This window comes from Polypterus senegalus, chromosome 7 (assembly GCF_016835505.1).
Source record: "Polypterus senegalus isolate Bchr_013 chromosome 7, ASM1683550v1, whole genome shotgun sequence".
Classification (NCBI taxonomy): Eukaryota; Metazoa; Chordata; class Cladistia; order Polypteriformes; family Polypteridae; genus Polypterus; species Polypterus senegalus.
The window spans coordinates 105676017-105690803 of NC_053160.1; the positions used below are offsets into that span (position 1 = coordinate 105676017).

A 14787-nucleotide genomic window follows, 5' to 3' on the forward strand; every position below is an offset into this window, starting at 1 on the left:
TTATATCATTACAGAAGGACTTGGATAGCATACAGGCTTGGGCAGATTTGTGGCAGATGAAATTTAATGTCAGTAAATGAAAAGTATTACACATAGGAAGTAAAAATATTAGGTTTGAATACACAATGGGCGGTCGGAAAATCGAGAGTACACCTTTATGAGAAGGATTTAGGAGTCATAGTGGACTCCAAGCTATCAACTTCCAAACAGTGTTCAGAAGCCATTAAGAAGGCTAACAGAATGTTAGGTTATATAGCACGATCTGTGGAGTACAAGTCCAAGGCTCAACCTTTATAATGCACTGGTGAGGCCTCATCTTGAGTACTGTGTGCAGTTTTGGTCTCCAGGCTACAAAAAGGACATAGCAGCACTAGAAAGGTCCAGAGAAGAGCGACTAGGCTGATTCCAGGTCTACAGGGGTTGAATTATGAGGAAAGATTAAAAGAGCTGAGCCTTTACAGTTTAAGCAAAAGAAGATTCAGAGGTGACATGATTGAAGTGTTTAAAATTATGAAGGGAATTAGTACAGTCGATCGAGACTTGTATTTTAAAATGAGCTCATCAAGAACACGGGGACACAGTTGGAAACTTGTTAAGGGTAAATTTCGCACAAACATTAGGAAGTTTTTCTTTACACAAAGAACGATAGACACTTGGAATAAGCTACCAAGTAGTGTGGTAGACAGTAAGACGTTAGGGACTTTCAAAACTCGACTTGATGTTTTCTTGGAGGAAGCAAGTGGATAGGACTGGCGAGCTTTGTTGGGCTGAATGGCCTGTTCTCGTCTAGATTGTTCTAATTTAATTATATATATATATATATATATATATATATATATATATATATATATATATATATATATATATATATATATATATATATATATATATATATATAAACTGCTCAAAAAAATTAAACGAACACTTTGAAAACACATCAGATCTCAATGGGAAAAAGAAATCCTCCTGGATATCTATACTGATATAGACTGGGTAATGTGTTAGGAACGAAAGGATGCCACATCGTTTGATGGAAATGAAAATGATCAACCTACAGAGCCCTGTATTCAAAGATGCCCCAAAAATCAGAGTGAAAAAATTATGTGGCAGGCTAGTCCATTTTGCCAAAATTTAATTGCAGCAACTCAAAATTGTACGCAGCACTTTGTATGGCCCCTGTGTTCTTGTATACATGCCTGACAACATCGGTGCATGCTTCTAATGAGATGACAGATGGTGTTGTGGGGGATCTCCTCCCAGATCTGGACCAGGGCATCACTGAGCTCCTGGACAGTCTGAGGTGCAACCTGGTGGCATTGGATGGACCATAACATAATGTCCCAGAGGTGTTCTATTGGATTTAGGTCAGGAAAGTTTGGTGGCCAGTCAATGGTATCAATTCCTTCATCCTCCAGGAACTGCCTGCATACACTCACCACATGAGGCCAGGAATTGTCGTGCACCAGGAGCCACTGTACCAGCATAGGGTCTGACAATGGGTCCAAGGATTTCATCCTGATACCTAATGGCAGCCAAGGTGGCTTTGTCAAGCCTGTAGCGGTCTGTGTGACCCTCCATGGATATGCCTCCCCAGAGACAATCATTAACCCACCACCAAACTGCTCATGCTGAATGATGTTACAGGCAGCATAATGTTCTCCATGGCTTCTCCAGATCCTTTCACTTCTGTCACGTGCTCAGGGTGAACCTGCTCTCATCTGTAAAAAGCACAGGGCACCAGTGGTGCATCTGCCAATTCTGGTATTCTATGGCGAATGCCAATCGAGCTGCATGCTGCTGGGCAGTGAGCTCAGTGCCCATTAGAGGACATGGGGCCCTTGGGTCACCCTCATGAAGTCTTTCTGGTTGTTTGGTCAGAGACATTCACACCAGTGGCCTGCTGGAGGTCATTTTGTAGGGCTCTGGCAGTGCTCATCCTGTTCCTCCTTTCCCAAAGGAGCAGATACTGGTCCTGCTGATGGGTTATGGACCTTCTATGGCCCTCTCCAGCTCTCCTAGAGTAACTGCTTGTCTCCTAGAATCTCCTCCATGCCCTTGAGACTGTGCAGGGAGACACAGCAAACCTTCTGGTAATGACACGTATTGATGTGCAATCCTGGAGAAGTTGGACTACCTGTGCAACCTCTGTAGGGTCCAGGTATCGCCTCATGCTACCAGTAGTGACACTGACTGTAGCCAAATGCAAAACTAGTGAAGAAACAGTCAGAAAAGATGAGGAGGGAAAAATGTCAGTGGCCTCCACCTGTTAAACCATTCCTGTTTTGGGGGTCATCTCATTGTTGCCCCTCTAGTGCATCTGTTGTTAATTTCATTAACACCACAGCAGCTGAAACTGATTAACAACCCCCTCTGCTACTTAACTGACCAGATTAATATCCCATAAGTTTCATTGACTTTATGCTATACTCTGATTAAAAAGTGTTCCTTTAATTCTTTTAAGCAGTATATAAATATATACAGTGCATGCGGAAAGTATTCACAGCGCATCATTTTTTCCACATTTTGTTATGTTGCAGCTTTATTCCAAAATTGATTAAATTCATTTTTTTCCTCAGAATTCTACACACAACACCCCATAATGACAATGTGAAAAAGTTTACTTGAGATTTTTGAAAATTTATTAAAAATAAAAAAAAATTGAGAAAGCACATGTACATAAGTATTCACAGCCTTTGCCACGAAGCTCCAAATTGAGCTCAGGTGCATCTTGTTTCCCCTGATCATCCTTGAGATGTTTCTGCAGCTTAATTGGAGTCCACCTGTGGTAAATTCAGTTGACTGGACATGATTTGGAAAGGCACACACCTGCCTATATAAGGTCCCACGGTTGACAGTTCATGTCAGAACACAAACCAAGCATGAAGTCAAAGGAATTGTCTGTAGACCTCCGAGACAGGAATGTCTCGAGGCACAAATCTGGGGAAGGTTACAGAAAAATTTCTGCTGCTTTGAAGGTCCCAGTGAGCACAGTGGCCTTCATTATCCATAAGTGGAAGAGGTTTGAAACCACCAGGACTCTTCCTAGAGCTGGCCGGCCATCTAAACTGAGCGATCGGGGGAGAAGGGCCTTAGTCAGGGAGGTGACCAAGAACCCGATGGTCACTCTGTCAGAGCTCCAGAAGTCCTCTGTGGAGAGAAGAGAACCTTCCAGAAGAACAACCATCCCTGCAGCAATCCACCAATCAGGCCTGTATGGTAGAGTGGCCAGATGGAAGCCACTCCTTAGTAAAAGGCACATGGCAGCCCGCCTGGAGTTTGCCAAAAGGCACCTGAAGGACTTTCGGACCATGAGAAACAAAATTCTCTGTTCTGATGAAACAAAGATGGAACTCTTTGGTGTGAATGGCAGGCGTTACGTTTGGAGGAAACCAGGCACCGCTCATCACCAGGCCAATACCATCCCTACAGTGAAGCATGGTGGTGGCAGCATCATGCTGTGGGGATGTTTTTCAGTGGCAGGAACTGGGAGACTAGTCAGGATAAAGGTAAAGATGACTGCAGCAATGTACAGAGACATCCTGGATGAAAACCTGCTCTAGAGCGCTCTTGACCTCAGACTGGGGCGACGGTTCATCTTTCAGCAGGACAACGACCCTAAGCACACAGCCAAGATATCAAAGGAGTGGCTTCAGGACAACTCTGTGAATGTCTTTGAGTGACCCAGCCAGAGCCCAGACTTGAATCCGATTGAACATCTCTGGAGAGATCTTAAAATGGCTGTGCACTGCCGCTTCCTATCCAACCTGATGGAGCTTGAGAGATGCTGTAAAGAGGAATGGGCGAAACTGGCCAAGGATAGGTGTGCCAAGCTTGTGGCATCATATTCAAAAAGACTGGCTGTAATTGCTGCCAAAGGTGCATCGACAAAGTATTGAGCAAGAGCTGTGAATACTTATGTACATGTGATTTCTCAGTTTTTTTATTTTTAATAAATTTAAAAAAACCTCAAGTAAACTTTTTTCACGTTGTCATTATGGGGTGTTGTATGTAGAATTCTGAGGAAAAAAATGAATTTAATCCATTTTGGAATAAGGCTGTAACATAACAAAATGTGGAAAAAGTGATGCACTGTGAATACTTTCCAGATGCACTGTATATCACAGCAATACTCATAACAGTGACAAAACAATTACATTGATAATCATGTTACGTTATTTTCAAAATTTTCCTTTTCTTTTTCATTACTTCTTTATCACACTACTTCTACGCTGCAAAGCACTGGTATTTTGCTAGTATTTAATACATTTTACCACTCTCAATTACTTTGTAGTAAAAATTCTGAATAATGATTTTTCAGATACAAGTGATCAAATCATACATTAACTAAATAATTTAACACAAATTATAAATTTCTTTTTGATTTTGGTATAATTTTTGTTCTTTTTATTTATACCGTTGCAGTTACAAACTTGTAAATACAGCAGTAGGAGCTAACACATGAAACAACATTGGCTTGGTTGATACGGTTAATTTCACTAGCACTTTGAAGTACTACAGATGAATCTCTAGCTGTAAAGATTGTTGTTGCTGCTTCCCGAAAGGTCCCCCTTCTTCCCTCCTCATAACTCATCTCTGCTGAGCCAAAAAGCATATCAGCCCCGGGCGACAGGAGTCAACGTTGTATGCAGGTATTTACAGGCACAGAGAACATAAGAAAACTTTCTTGGAACACATCTCATATTATTTTATTTTAAACTATTTAAAGAAAAATAAAACATTATTTGTGATTTTTTTTTTAAATCAGGCAAAATATTAATATTTACAATTTTATCACTGAAATCACAAAAATGAGATGATTCAATATCTTCTTAATAATAAATACATTTTCAGAATTACAGTTTATATGAAGGATCTATCATCTACAATTTCAAAGACTGTTTTCATGATTTAAGAGCAGAGAGAGATACTGTAAATAAATAAGAATAAATTCAGGTCAATGTAAACACGAGTTCCTGGAAAAGATCAACAAACTAAGATAAGAATGTTACCAGCAACTTTAATCAGGGTCAGTTCCTTCCAACATATATTTTATAATTGGCTAGAGCCTTCTTAAAATTCTGTTGGATTGAGTCCTTGGATTAAGTCCTACATGACAGCGATCTGTTCCAACAAATTATTTATTCTATCACCTGTATAAAATACACATTTTTTTCTATGAATAATTTAATTATGAGACTCAGTTTTTGTAATCAATTTATTGAGTTATTAAATGAAAACTGGCTTATGCTGAGCAGTTTGCAAAGTCATTTACATGAATATTTTTGAAAGTTGGAGCTCATTTCAAAAGATGATTTAAAAAAAAATAATGGTATTTAAGACAAGTTAAATAAACTGCACTGAATATCCTTTTTTTCATATATGGTGTCAGGTGACTAAATTAAGTGAGCATTCATACTGTCCTTTCAGAAATCACCACATCCTTGCAAAGCACCTGTTATAAAAAATATTTCTCTCAGATTTACAAAAGCTTATATCTCTGCTATAAAAATGGTAATAATCCTCTTTGTGGGCCCCAGTATGCAAATTATTTTCTTGTTTGGTTCCTTAGATTATCCTTGATCTTTTGTTGGCTTCCCTTTCTTTTGCTATTTAAATATGTACCATGAAGTAGATATAAGAAGAAAGAAAAGTTGAGAGAGGTAGAGACAGTTCAAGACTATTTATTTGAAGTGTGCTAAGCCTGGGTCAACAGGATTATTTTTCTTTAGGGAACACTGCACATAAAGATAGCTCAGTTGGTGGCAAACTGCAGGGAAACTTATTTGTACAGTGCCTGGCAAAGCATACCATCATGGGAAAAAACATTTTAAGCTTGACAAGTTTTTTTGTCGGAGTTAATTGCTACAGTTTATGCGTTATCACACTGAACACCACAGTGTGCTTGAAGGGCATTATTATGTATATTCATTTTCTAAATAAAAGAAGGAGGGGTGTGTTACAAGGGTTACTTGACCATGATAGAATCAATGACATAACATCCATTAAGTCACAAAGTTTGAAGTAGAAATCTCATGTAGCCAACAGGATATGCCACTGCCCAAATAGTTGAACTGATAGATATATAGATAGAATCTGCAAAAGTAGAAAATTGGGCAACAAACTTGAGAATTCAGCTGTTTTAGAGACATTGGATACAGTACTCGAAAAAGTACCATCTCTACACTCTGTACTTCTCCTGGAACACATCAAGGGTTAGGGTTGGACATACATGTGGAATTATAGAAATGACAGGAAGAGTCTGCTTAATCTGATTCCAAATGGAGTATTGTTAATGGATTTCTGTGATAATCATACATTGTCAAAAACAAATGCAATTTTCGTTCTTCAACTGATGATCTGGCTCAAATGAATGGACATATTTAGAAAATCTAAAGAGGTAATGTGAAAGTGATGGGAACAACTATCACATGCTTCTATTTAGAATGAGTTCATTTCACACGTCCAAAAGGAATTTTGCATCCTGTTCAATACAATTGCAAGGAGTTTATCACAAGGTTGCTGGTACCTACCTTGACTGCGGCCTTACCACCCATTGGTGGACATTAGCAATAAGAAAAACTGTCAAGTTCAAAAAAGAATTCTTCCATATAAGGGGAACAGGAAGGTCTTTAAATTTGAGAGAGTTACTGGCAAGCCGCTACAGACCTAGGCTTCCAAGGCAGCAGCTACAGATAGCTGAAAATGAAAGCCCATTGTGGTTAGAGTTTGGTGAGAACATGATGACTGATTTTCATGTACCCACAAAAAGATTTTGGCAAACCCTTCAAAGCCTCGGGAATGGTAGGCAGGAAGTTGTCCAAGCTGCTAGCAACAAGGGTGGAAAAACATTGATTTTTTGTAAGAAATACTTTGAAGAATATTTACAACTGATTACTACTCCCTTGCTAGATGCACTGGCTAGGACTGAGTCAATCTCTGTGATTATAGTCACTGCTGTAATTAAAAAATCTATAATAGCAAGGTTCAGGGGTGGATGAGATTTGACCAGAAATGCTGAAAGTGCTAGATATTGTGTGAGCATATTGACTATGAAACTTCTTCAGTACTATGTTGAAAGTATGTACAAGGCTTCAGGAATGTTTAAAAAACAGAGACACAAGAGTAATTGTTCCATTTGCTAAGGGGCCATTATACTCAGCCTCCATGAGTACTGAAATGGAGATTTTGTCCTGAGTTGATCTAAACGTAAAACAGTGGACCAACTCTGTGTCCTTGCACATTTGTTATTATTCTGTATGTTTTTATAAAGTGCTTCATATAAGTGTTCACAACAAAATTTCTATAAAAAAAGAAAACTGCTAAATTGCTTCTTTTCATATTTTCTCCATGCTTAGTAAATAAATATAGTCCCTTTTTGTTTTCTCATTAGTTTACAGCAGAAACATAAGCTATAAAAAAGTGGCAAACTGTGAGTCATTATTTCTTACTAATATGTAAAATACAGTTGTGCTTGAAAGTTTGTGAACCCTTTAGATTTTTCTATATTTCTGCATAAATAAATTATAACCTAAAACATCATCAGATTTTCACTCAAGTCCTAAAAGTAGATACAAAGAAACCAGTTAAACAAATCAGACAAAAATATTATACTTGGTCATTTATTTATTGAGGAAAATGATCGAATATTACATATTTGTGAGTGGCAAAAGTATGCGAACCTCTAGGATTAGCAGTTAGTTTGAAGGTGAAATTAGAGTCAGGTGTTTTCAATCAATGGGATGACAATCAGGTGTGAGTGGGCACCCTGTGTTATTTAAAGAACAGGGATCTATCAAAGTCTTGCTCTTCACAACACATATTTGTGGAAGTGTATCATGGCATGAACAAAGGAGATTTCTGAGGGCCTCAGAGAAAGAGTTGTTGATGCTCATCAGGCTGGAAAAGGTTACAAAACTATCTCTAAAGAGTTTGGACTCCACCAATTCACAGTCAGACAGATTCTGTACAAATGGAGGAAATTCAAGACCCAGGAATGGTCAACCCCAGGAGTGGTCAACCAACAAAGATCACTCCAAGAGTAAAGCGTGTAATAGTCAGCGAGGTCACAAAGGACCCCATGGTAACTTCTAAGCAACTGAAGGCCTCTCTCACATTAGCTAATGTTCATGTTCATGAGTCCACCATCAAGAGAACACTGAACAACAATGGCATGCATAGCAGGGTTGCAAGGAAAAAGCCACTGCTCTCCAAAAAAAACATTGCTGCTCGTCTGCAGTTTGCTAAAGATCACATGGACAAACCAGAAGGCTATTGGAAGAATGTTTTGTGGACGGATGAGACCAAAATAGATCTTTTTGGTTTAAAAGAAAAGCATTATGTTTGGAGAAAGGAAAACACTGCATTCCAGCATAAGAACCTTATCCAATCTGTGAAACATGGTGGTGGTAGTATCATGGTTTGGGCCTGTTTTGCTGCATTTGAGCCAGGACAGCTTGCCTTGATTGATGGAACAATGAATTCTAAATTATACCAGAGAATTCTAAAGGAAAATGTCAGGACATCTGTCCATGAACTGAATCTCCAGAGAAGTTGGGTCATGCAGCAAGACAACGACCCTAAGCACACATGTTGTTCTACCAAAGAATGGTTAAAGAAGAATAAAGTTAATGTCTTGGAATGGCTAAGTCAAAGTTCTGACCTTAATCCAATCCAAATGTTGTGGAAGGACCTGAAGCGAGCAGTTAATGTGAGGAAACCCACCAACATCCCAGAGTTGAAGCTGTTCTATATGGAGGAATGGGCTAAAATTCCTCCAAGCTGGTGTGCAGGAAAGATCAAAAGTTACTGGAAACATTTAGTTGCAGTTATTGCTGCAAAGGGGGGTCACACCAGATACTGAAAGCAAAGGTTTACATACTTTTGCCACTCACAAGTATGTAATATTCGATCATTTTTCTTAATAAATAAATGACCAAGTATAATATTTTTGTCTCATTTGTTTAACTAGTTTCTCCTTATCTACTTTTAGGACTTGAGTGAAAATCTGATGATGTTTTAGGTCAAATTTATTTAAATATAGAAATTTCTAAAGGCATCACAAACTTTCAAGCACAACTGTACATCTGCTGCTAATAAAAAGCTAATATAAACCACACTGTAAAGAAGACAGCTCTGCATCAAAGTGAAAAAGCTCTTATTCTCAGTTTCTATCTTGATATTCTGTTAGAGTCAAGTCCCGTGCAGACAATTTAATTTACTATATTGTTTTTTATTAGCAGAATGAACAATGCTTCAGGCCTGCACAGACCAACTCCTCCCCTTATGTTCCAAACAGGTACTGGAATAGGAGTGCCAGGAAAGTAGAATTTAGGAAATTTTCCAGGAAGGCATGTTGCTGAGGTAAATCGAAACTTGTCTTATTTGTATAAATGGAGCCTGAGTTAGAAGCATAGCATAGAACACTTGCTTTGAATTGACACATTCAGGCAGGAACAAAATGACATTAAGAGAGGCAACACTTCTGATTGCAGCTTTTCTCTTCTGGGGCTGCTGTCAAGGTAAAAATATGGTTTAGGTGGCATAGTAGAAGATTAAATACTGGGCAGTGTTGTAAGCTTCACCATTAGAGTACTCTTTTGGAAGATCAGCAATTGTCATGTATTTTACCCTGGAGGTGGTAATGTTGAGTTTTCAGGTGATGTGAGTTCATTTGGATTGCTGTGTCTTTAATTTCTTGACAATATAAGGAGCACATGAAGACTGATATTAGGAGCTACTAAAGAGCAAGTGTATAAATAACTATTATTAAGCACAGTATGCCCTGCAGATTAGAAGGCATAAAGTCATATTATGAGGCACAGAAAATTGTGATTCTCACATTAAACGTCTATCCAAAGAAAGTAGGTGTATGTAGAAGTTAGCTCTATTTGGGAATGATTTTACTTCAACTTCGAAATGTTTTGTGTTTCTTTCAGGGAATGATGATGGTGCTATGGACTGCTGCTTGGAGACTAAAGACAAACCAGTCCCAAGGAATGTGGTTCTATCATACAGAGTACAAAAACCTGAAAATGGATGTTCAATTAAGGCCATTGTGTATGTATTCATGACATTCCTGATTATAACATCACTTTGCCATTGAGGTTTTGGCAAAGGTTTGGTATTGAGGTTTCCACTCTGCCAACAGCTTTTTATGATCCTGTTACTGAGTTGCTGATTTTATATATTCAAAATTCATTGGTTAAAAATGTGCTTTTTCATGACCTTAAATAAATCACTCCTAACCATTTTCGATTCCTGTACCCTATGAATTTTTAGAACTTATTTTTAGTCAGAACCTCATCCTTAACTTACGTTTTACCTTTTTAATAAGATATAGTGTTGCCATGGCTCATCAATAGCAAATTTCTCACCTGTCTCTAATCCCTTTGTCCAGGTTTAAGGCTGAAAATGGTATGTCACTGTGTGCACCTGATTCATCAAAGTGGGTAAAAAATCTTATGGACTATTTGGACAAAAGCAAAAGATATCGAAAGGGTAAACCCAAAGGAAAACATCAAAGAAGCAAGCCAAAGAGACACACAAGGTGGGTGTATTACATCTTGTACCAATTTACAGTTTCACTAATTTCTGATTGTGTGTTTCTTCCACTATGTAGTTGCAATAAAACATTATAAAAAATAACTGAGTGGATGTAAGAAAGAGGTAAACTTGATCAGAATGGCTTCTAGTCATATACGGAAGGGTCCGAAAGTGTCATCATTTGAAGGAAGTTACCGTAGATACTCGCGTATTAGTCGATCTCGCAGATAAGTCGATTGTATTTTTAAGCCGAAAATTATGAAATTTGTTATGACCCGCGTATAAATCGAGGGTAAAACGGGTTTTTTCATGGCCCGTTGTCTTAATATGTATCTCACCAATACCTGCTACAGTTCGATTCCCCGGCATATCAAATGTCATTAGCGTTTCATCCATGTTACCAATGTTACTCTGTTCAAAGTCATGCCGTTTTCTTTGCTTGATAATAAATTTATGAAAGGAACTGACCTTTTCTTATAGATCTTTCGGCAGCTTCTGCGCGATTTTTGTTCGCTGACGAAGGCACAGCCCTTATCTGTTCATAAACTGCGTACACCTGCCAGCCGATGCTTGAAATTCCAACAAAGGCTTATGTGGTGCTATATGTCGACAGCTCTCTTAGCACAGGCCGTTTTAGTTTTTAAATAAATAATCACCACACTCGCGACTTAGCGAGCCACAGGGCGATCTGTGGTGTGGACGTTTCTCACCTAGTGCACAGGTGAGGGACTGCCCACATCCGTGATTGTTCCTGTGGCTAATGAGAAGCGCGAGTCAGTCAGAGAGGAAGTAAAAACGGAGTAAAAAAAAAACACACACACACACAAGGAAGAGAAAGAAAGATGGAGGTGGCTGGAGAAAGCAGAGAGAGAGAGAGAGAGAGAGAGAGGGTGTGCGAGTGGGCGAACGAGCGCTCGCAGGCAGCTGTGTGGAAGCCAAAACGGAGTAAAAAAAAACAAGGAAGAGAAAGAAAGACGGGGGGCTGGAGAAAGCAGGAGAGAGAGACAGTGCAAGTTGGCGAGCGAGCGAATGAGCGCTCGCAGGCAGCTGTGTGTGCTATTTTATTGATTTTTAAACCTCCACGTTTGCTTTATGGATTATTTATTTAATGAAGAGTTCTTTTGAATTACTGCACTGTTTACTTTGAACACTGATTTTGATTCACTGTTTTAAATAAAAGCACTGTGCACTGTGCCATTACCCAAATTCTATGAAAAATTGTGTTGCCCCGCAGACAAGTTGACCCTGTTTTTTTGAATGAATTTTAAGGCATAAATTTTTCAACTTATACACGAGTTTCTACGGTAATTGCCTGATTGTGGGTATGTCTGATATTGCCATTGCATACCATAAAATTGTGTTGACAATTTGAATGATAAAGATAATATCTCATTAATCACAGAAAGAAGATGCAATGTGCTGAAATTCAGTCTTCAGTGTCTCTCCCTTGGTCGGTCTCTCTCTCTCTCTATATATATATATATATATATATATATATATATAGAGAGAGAGAGAGATAGAAACATTAGCTGTAAACAATTGTTTTAATATACTGTTACATATTTGGCAAGATCAGTGGACTGGTATTCGCATAGGTACACCTGGTAGTTTGTTACTGCCGTATATCATGACCTTAACAATTATTTTTTTAGTAAATGTAAGACTGCAAAACGCCAATGTCAAAAGGTTCAAATAGAACTACTTATAGTGCACCTAGCTGCCACATACTGCTATGTTACAAGACATTAATAACTGCTTTCTTTGCATTACATACCAATACATGTCTAACAGACCAGTCCACATCACCACATTTCCAGTACAGGAAACTTTTAAGGCCTCTGTCCCAAACTGTGATGTGTCTTTTATATTAATAAGCTTTCTAGGAGCTTTGAATAAACAGAACAATTGCACAGATGGTTTGGACACGTCCTTTAAAAGTAGAGCTGTGGCAGTTAAGGGTTACAAAAAAGTTAGAATTGGAGACATGAATCTATAGCATGATGGTTTTAAAGTTCATTGCCTTATCTAACAGATGTTTTTTGAATTCTGTGAATTGTGTGTTTATAAGTGTGCTATGGTAGGACATTTGACCTAATAGAAAGTGGTCTCAAAACATAGTTAAACCAGTGTCTCAGATAAAGTGTACCCCAACAACCTTTTTTCTAGCCTCATACTGTATGAACACTACTGTTTCTACTACAGGATACAACACATGCAAACTTTTGCTGTGTATATGTAAATGTTTTATATATTTCTTCTTTTTTTCTGAAATATAATCAGCCCATAACAGAAATATCTCAATGATGTTCCTAATACAAATAAATGTGATTCAAGAAAGAAGTCATTATTTATTCTTTTTAGAAATTGTATTTTGCATTTTTTCTTCCCTAACAGAGGAGAAAAGCAATGAGTGAAGAAATCAACTATAAGTTTACATAACCGAAGATACTGTTGAGCAGAAGTAGATAATACAAAAGCTGCTGACCGCACAAAATGTAATCAATGCACAAAACTGCACTGTGGGACTTTGCTGCTGTATTTCATATTGCTTAACTGGATTTTACTGGAATAGACCTTTTCTCTGCTGTAAAGCTCCTGCTTATGTTTTAGAAGTACAAACCTATCATGCCTGGTACACTTTGCACATCATATTTTGTACATCTCCTTTATAATCGTACCATTATGCAACTTTGTATGAAGTTTTTCTTTTTAACTAATGCTACGTTATGTTTATGGCATTTTTATGTGATTTGTGTTCTGTTATAAGCAGCTCCAAATCTATCAAGTCAAATTCTTGTACATTAAGTACTGGCGAATAAAAATAATTCTGACTCTAAAAAAAGACTCATGTACACTCTGAAAATGCTGCCTTCTGTTTCCTTCAGTACCCACGACGGATCACGAGCTGTCCCTGTGCAAGTCAGCTATCTTGCCAATATTTTACATGCAGAAATATATTTAAACAATGACAAGTGCTTGTGAAATGTAAAACATTTTGAATTAAAAGTTTACCTGTGGATGTTAGTTCTTTGTTTTGATTTTGCTTCAGGATGTAGTCATTTAGCCACTGTATGTTTCTCATCTATATCAGTACTGATTGTGAAAAACAGGCTACTTTTCTCATTCGGTTTGTGTTATTTGTTGCAAACTGTTAAATTAGCTCAATAAAATACATTTTCATTTAAAATGTAACATTAGTTTATGTCTATACTCCCATCAGTAAGCTGTAAATCTGTGTTTAAGTAATGAAAAATCATAATGAACAGCATTTCTGCCTCTTCATGAATGGAATTAACAATATATTTTCTCCTGGTTTTCTCTATCCATTTACTTTTAGTTAATTTGTAGATTTATCAGTAACTGAAACATACATTTCATGAAATGGTCCATTTTACTCATTAAATTAAGAGCATAAACATTTGTCATCCTGTTTAAACTTGAAATAAAGTAAACCTTGGAATAGCCAAGGAAACAACATTCACATAGTAGGGAAGTTAATATAACAATATGAAAAATAAAGGGGGAATTGAGCGCACGTCTTTCCACAACTTCAAAAGATAAAATAAGAAAATGAAATACTAACTTTTCACAAATTGTTTAAAATGTCAAAATATATGAAAATTGCTGGTACACATTTAGGATAAAAACATAATTAAGCTGAAATTTTAAAATTCAAGAAGCAATTTCTGAGAAGTATTCATTGTTTTATGCCTTCTTAAAGTGTTCCTTTTCTAATTAATGTCCAGGTAATATTAAAGAAAAGATAAATGGTAAGGTATTGAGCAATACATATTACAATATAATTCAAAGGAAAATGCATCAAAAAGCATTTATTAGTGAAGCAGGAATATCTGCATTTTAATTTTTGTATGCAAATCTGACCACATAGAGACTCTGCTCTACTAGAAATTCTCTAGATGTTAAATGTTTGGTCTCATTACTTTGTAGTACTAGAGGACCTAATTTAAGTACTGAAAATACCTTTTCCTTGATGGGATGTGGGAAGTATAAATAGGCCACATTATTTGCAGAAAATTAAGGTAGAAATTAAATTAAAATAACTATAATTCAGTAAGTTGACAGCTCCCTAAAGTCTCAGAGATATGTGTGTGCTAGACCTGTTTGTTATGTTAAATTGACCTGATGCAAGTGATTCTGAAAAAAATCTTGTGTAATCCTAAAATAGACTGCCAACCTGTTCAGGTTTCTTCTATTCATAGCGGACTGGAGAGCCTTAATAATTCT

At 37.4% G+C, this 14787-nt stretch overlaps 1 protein-coding gene across 1 annotated transcript; it reads left to right on the top strand.

Moving 5' to 3' along the window:
- The first annotated feature begins 9402 nt into the window (after positions 1 to 9402).
- On the top strand, positions 9403 to 13566 carry LOC120532765 (C-C motif chemokine 21-like). The gene is made up of 4 exons (XM_039759135.1): positions 9403 to 9518; positions 9936 to 10056; positions 10397 to 10546; positions 12937 to 13566. The coding sequence occupies exons 1-4, from the start codon at positions 9458 to 9460 to the stop codon at positions 12950 to 12952; spliced, it is 348 nt and encodes a 115-aa protein (XP_039615069.1). The 5' UTR covers positions 9403 to 9457; the 3' UTR covers positions 12953 to 13566.
- Positions 13567 to 14787: the final 1221 nt, after the last annotated feature.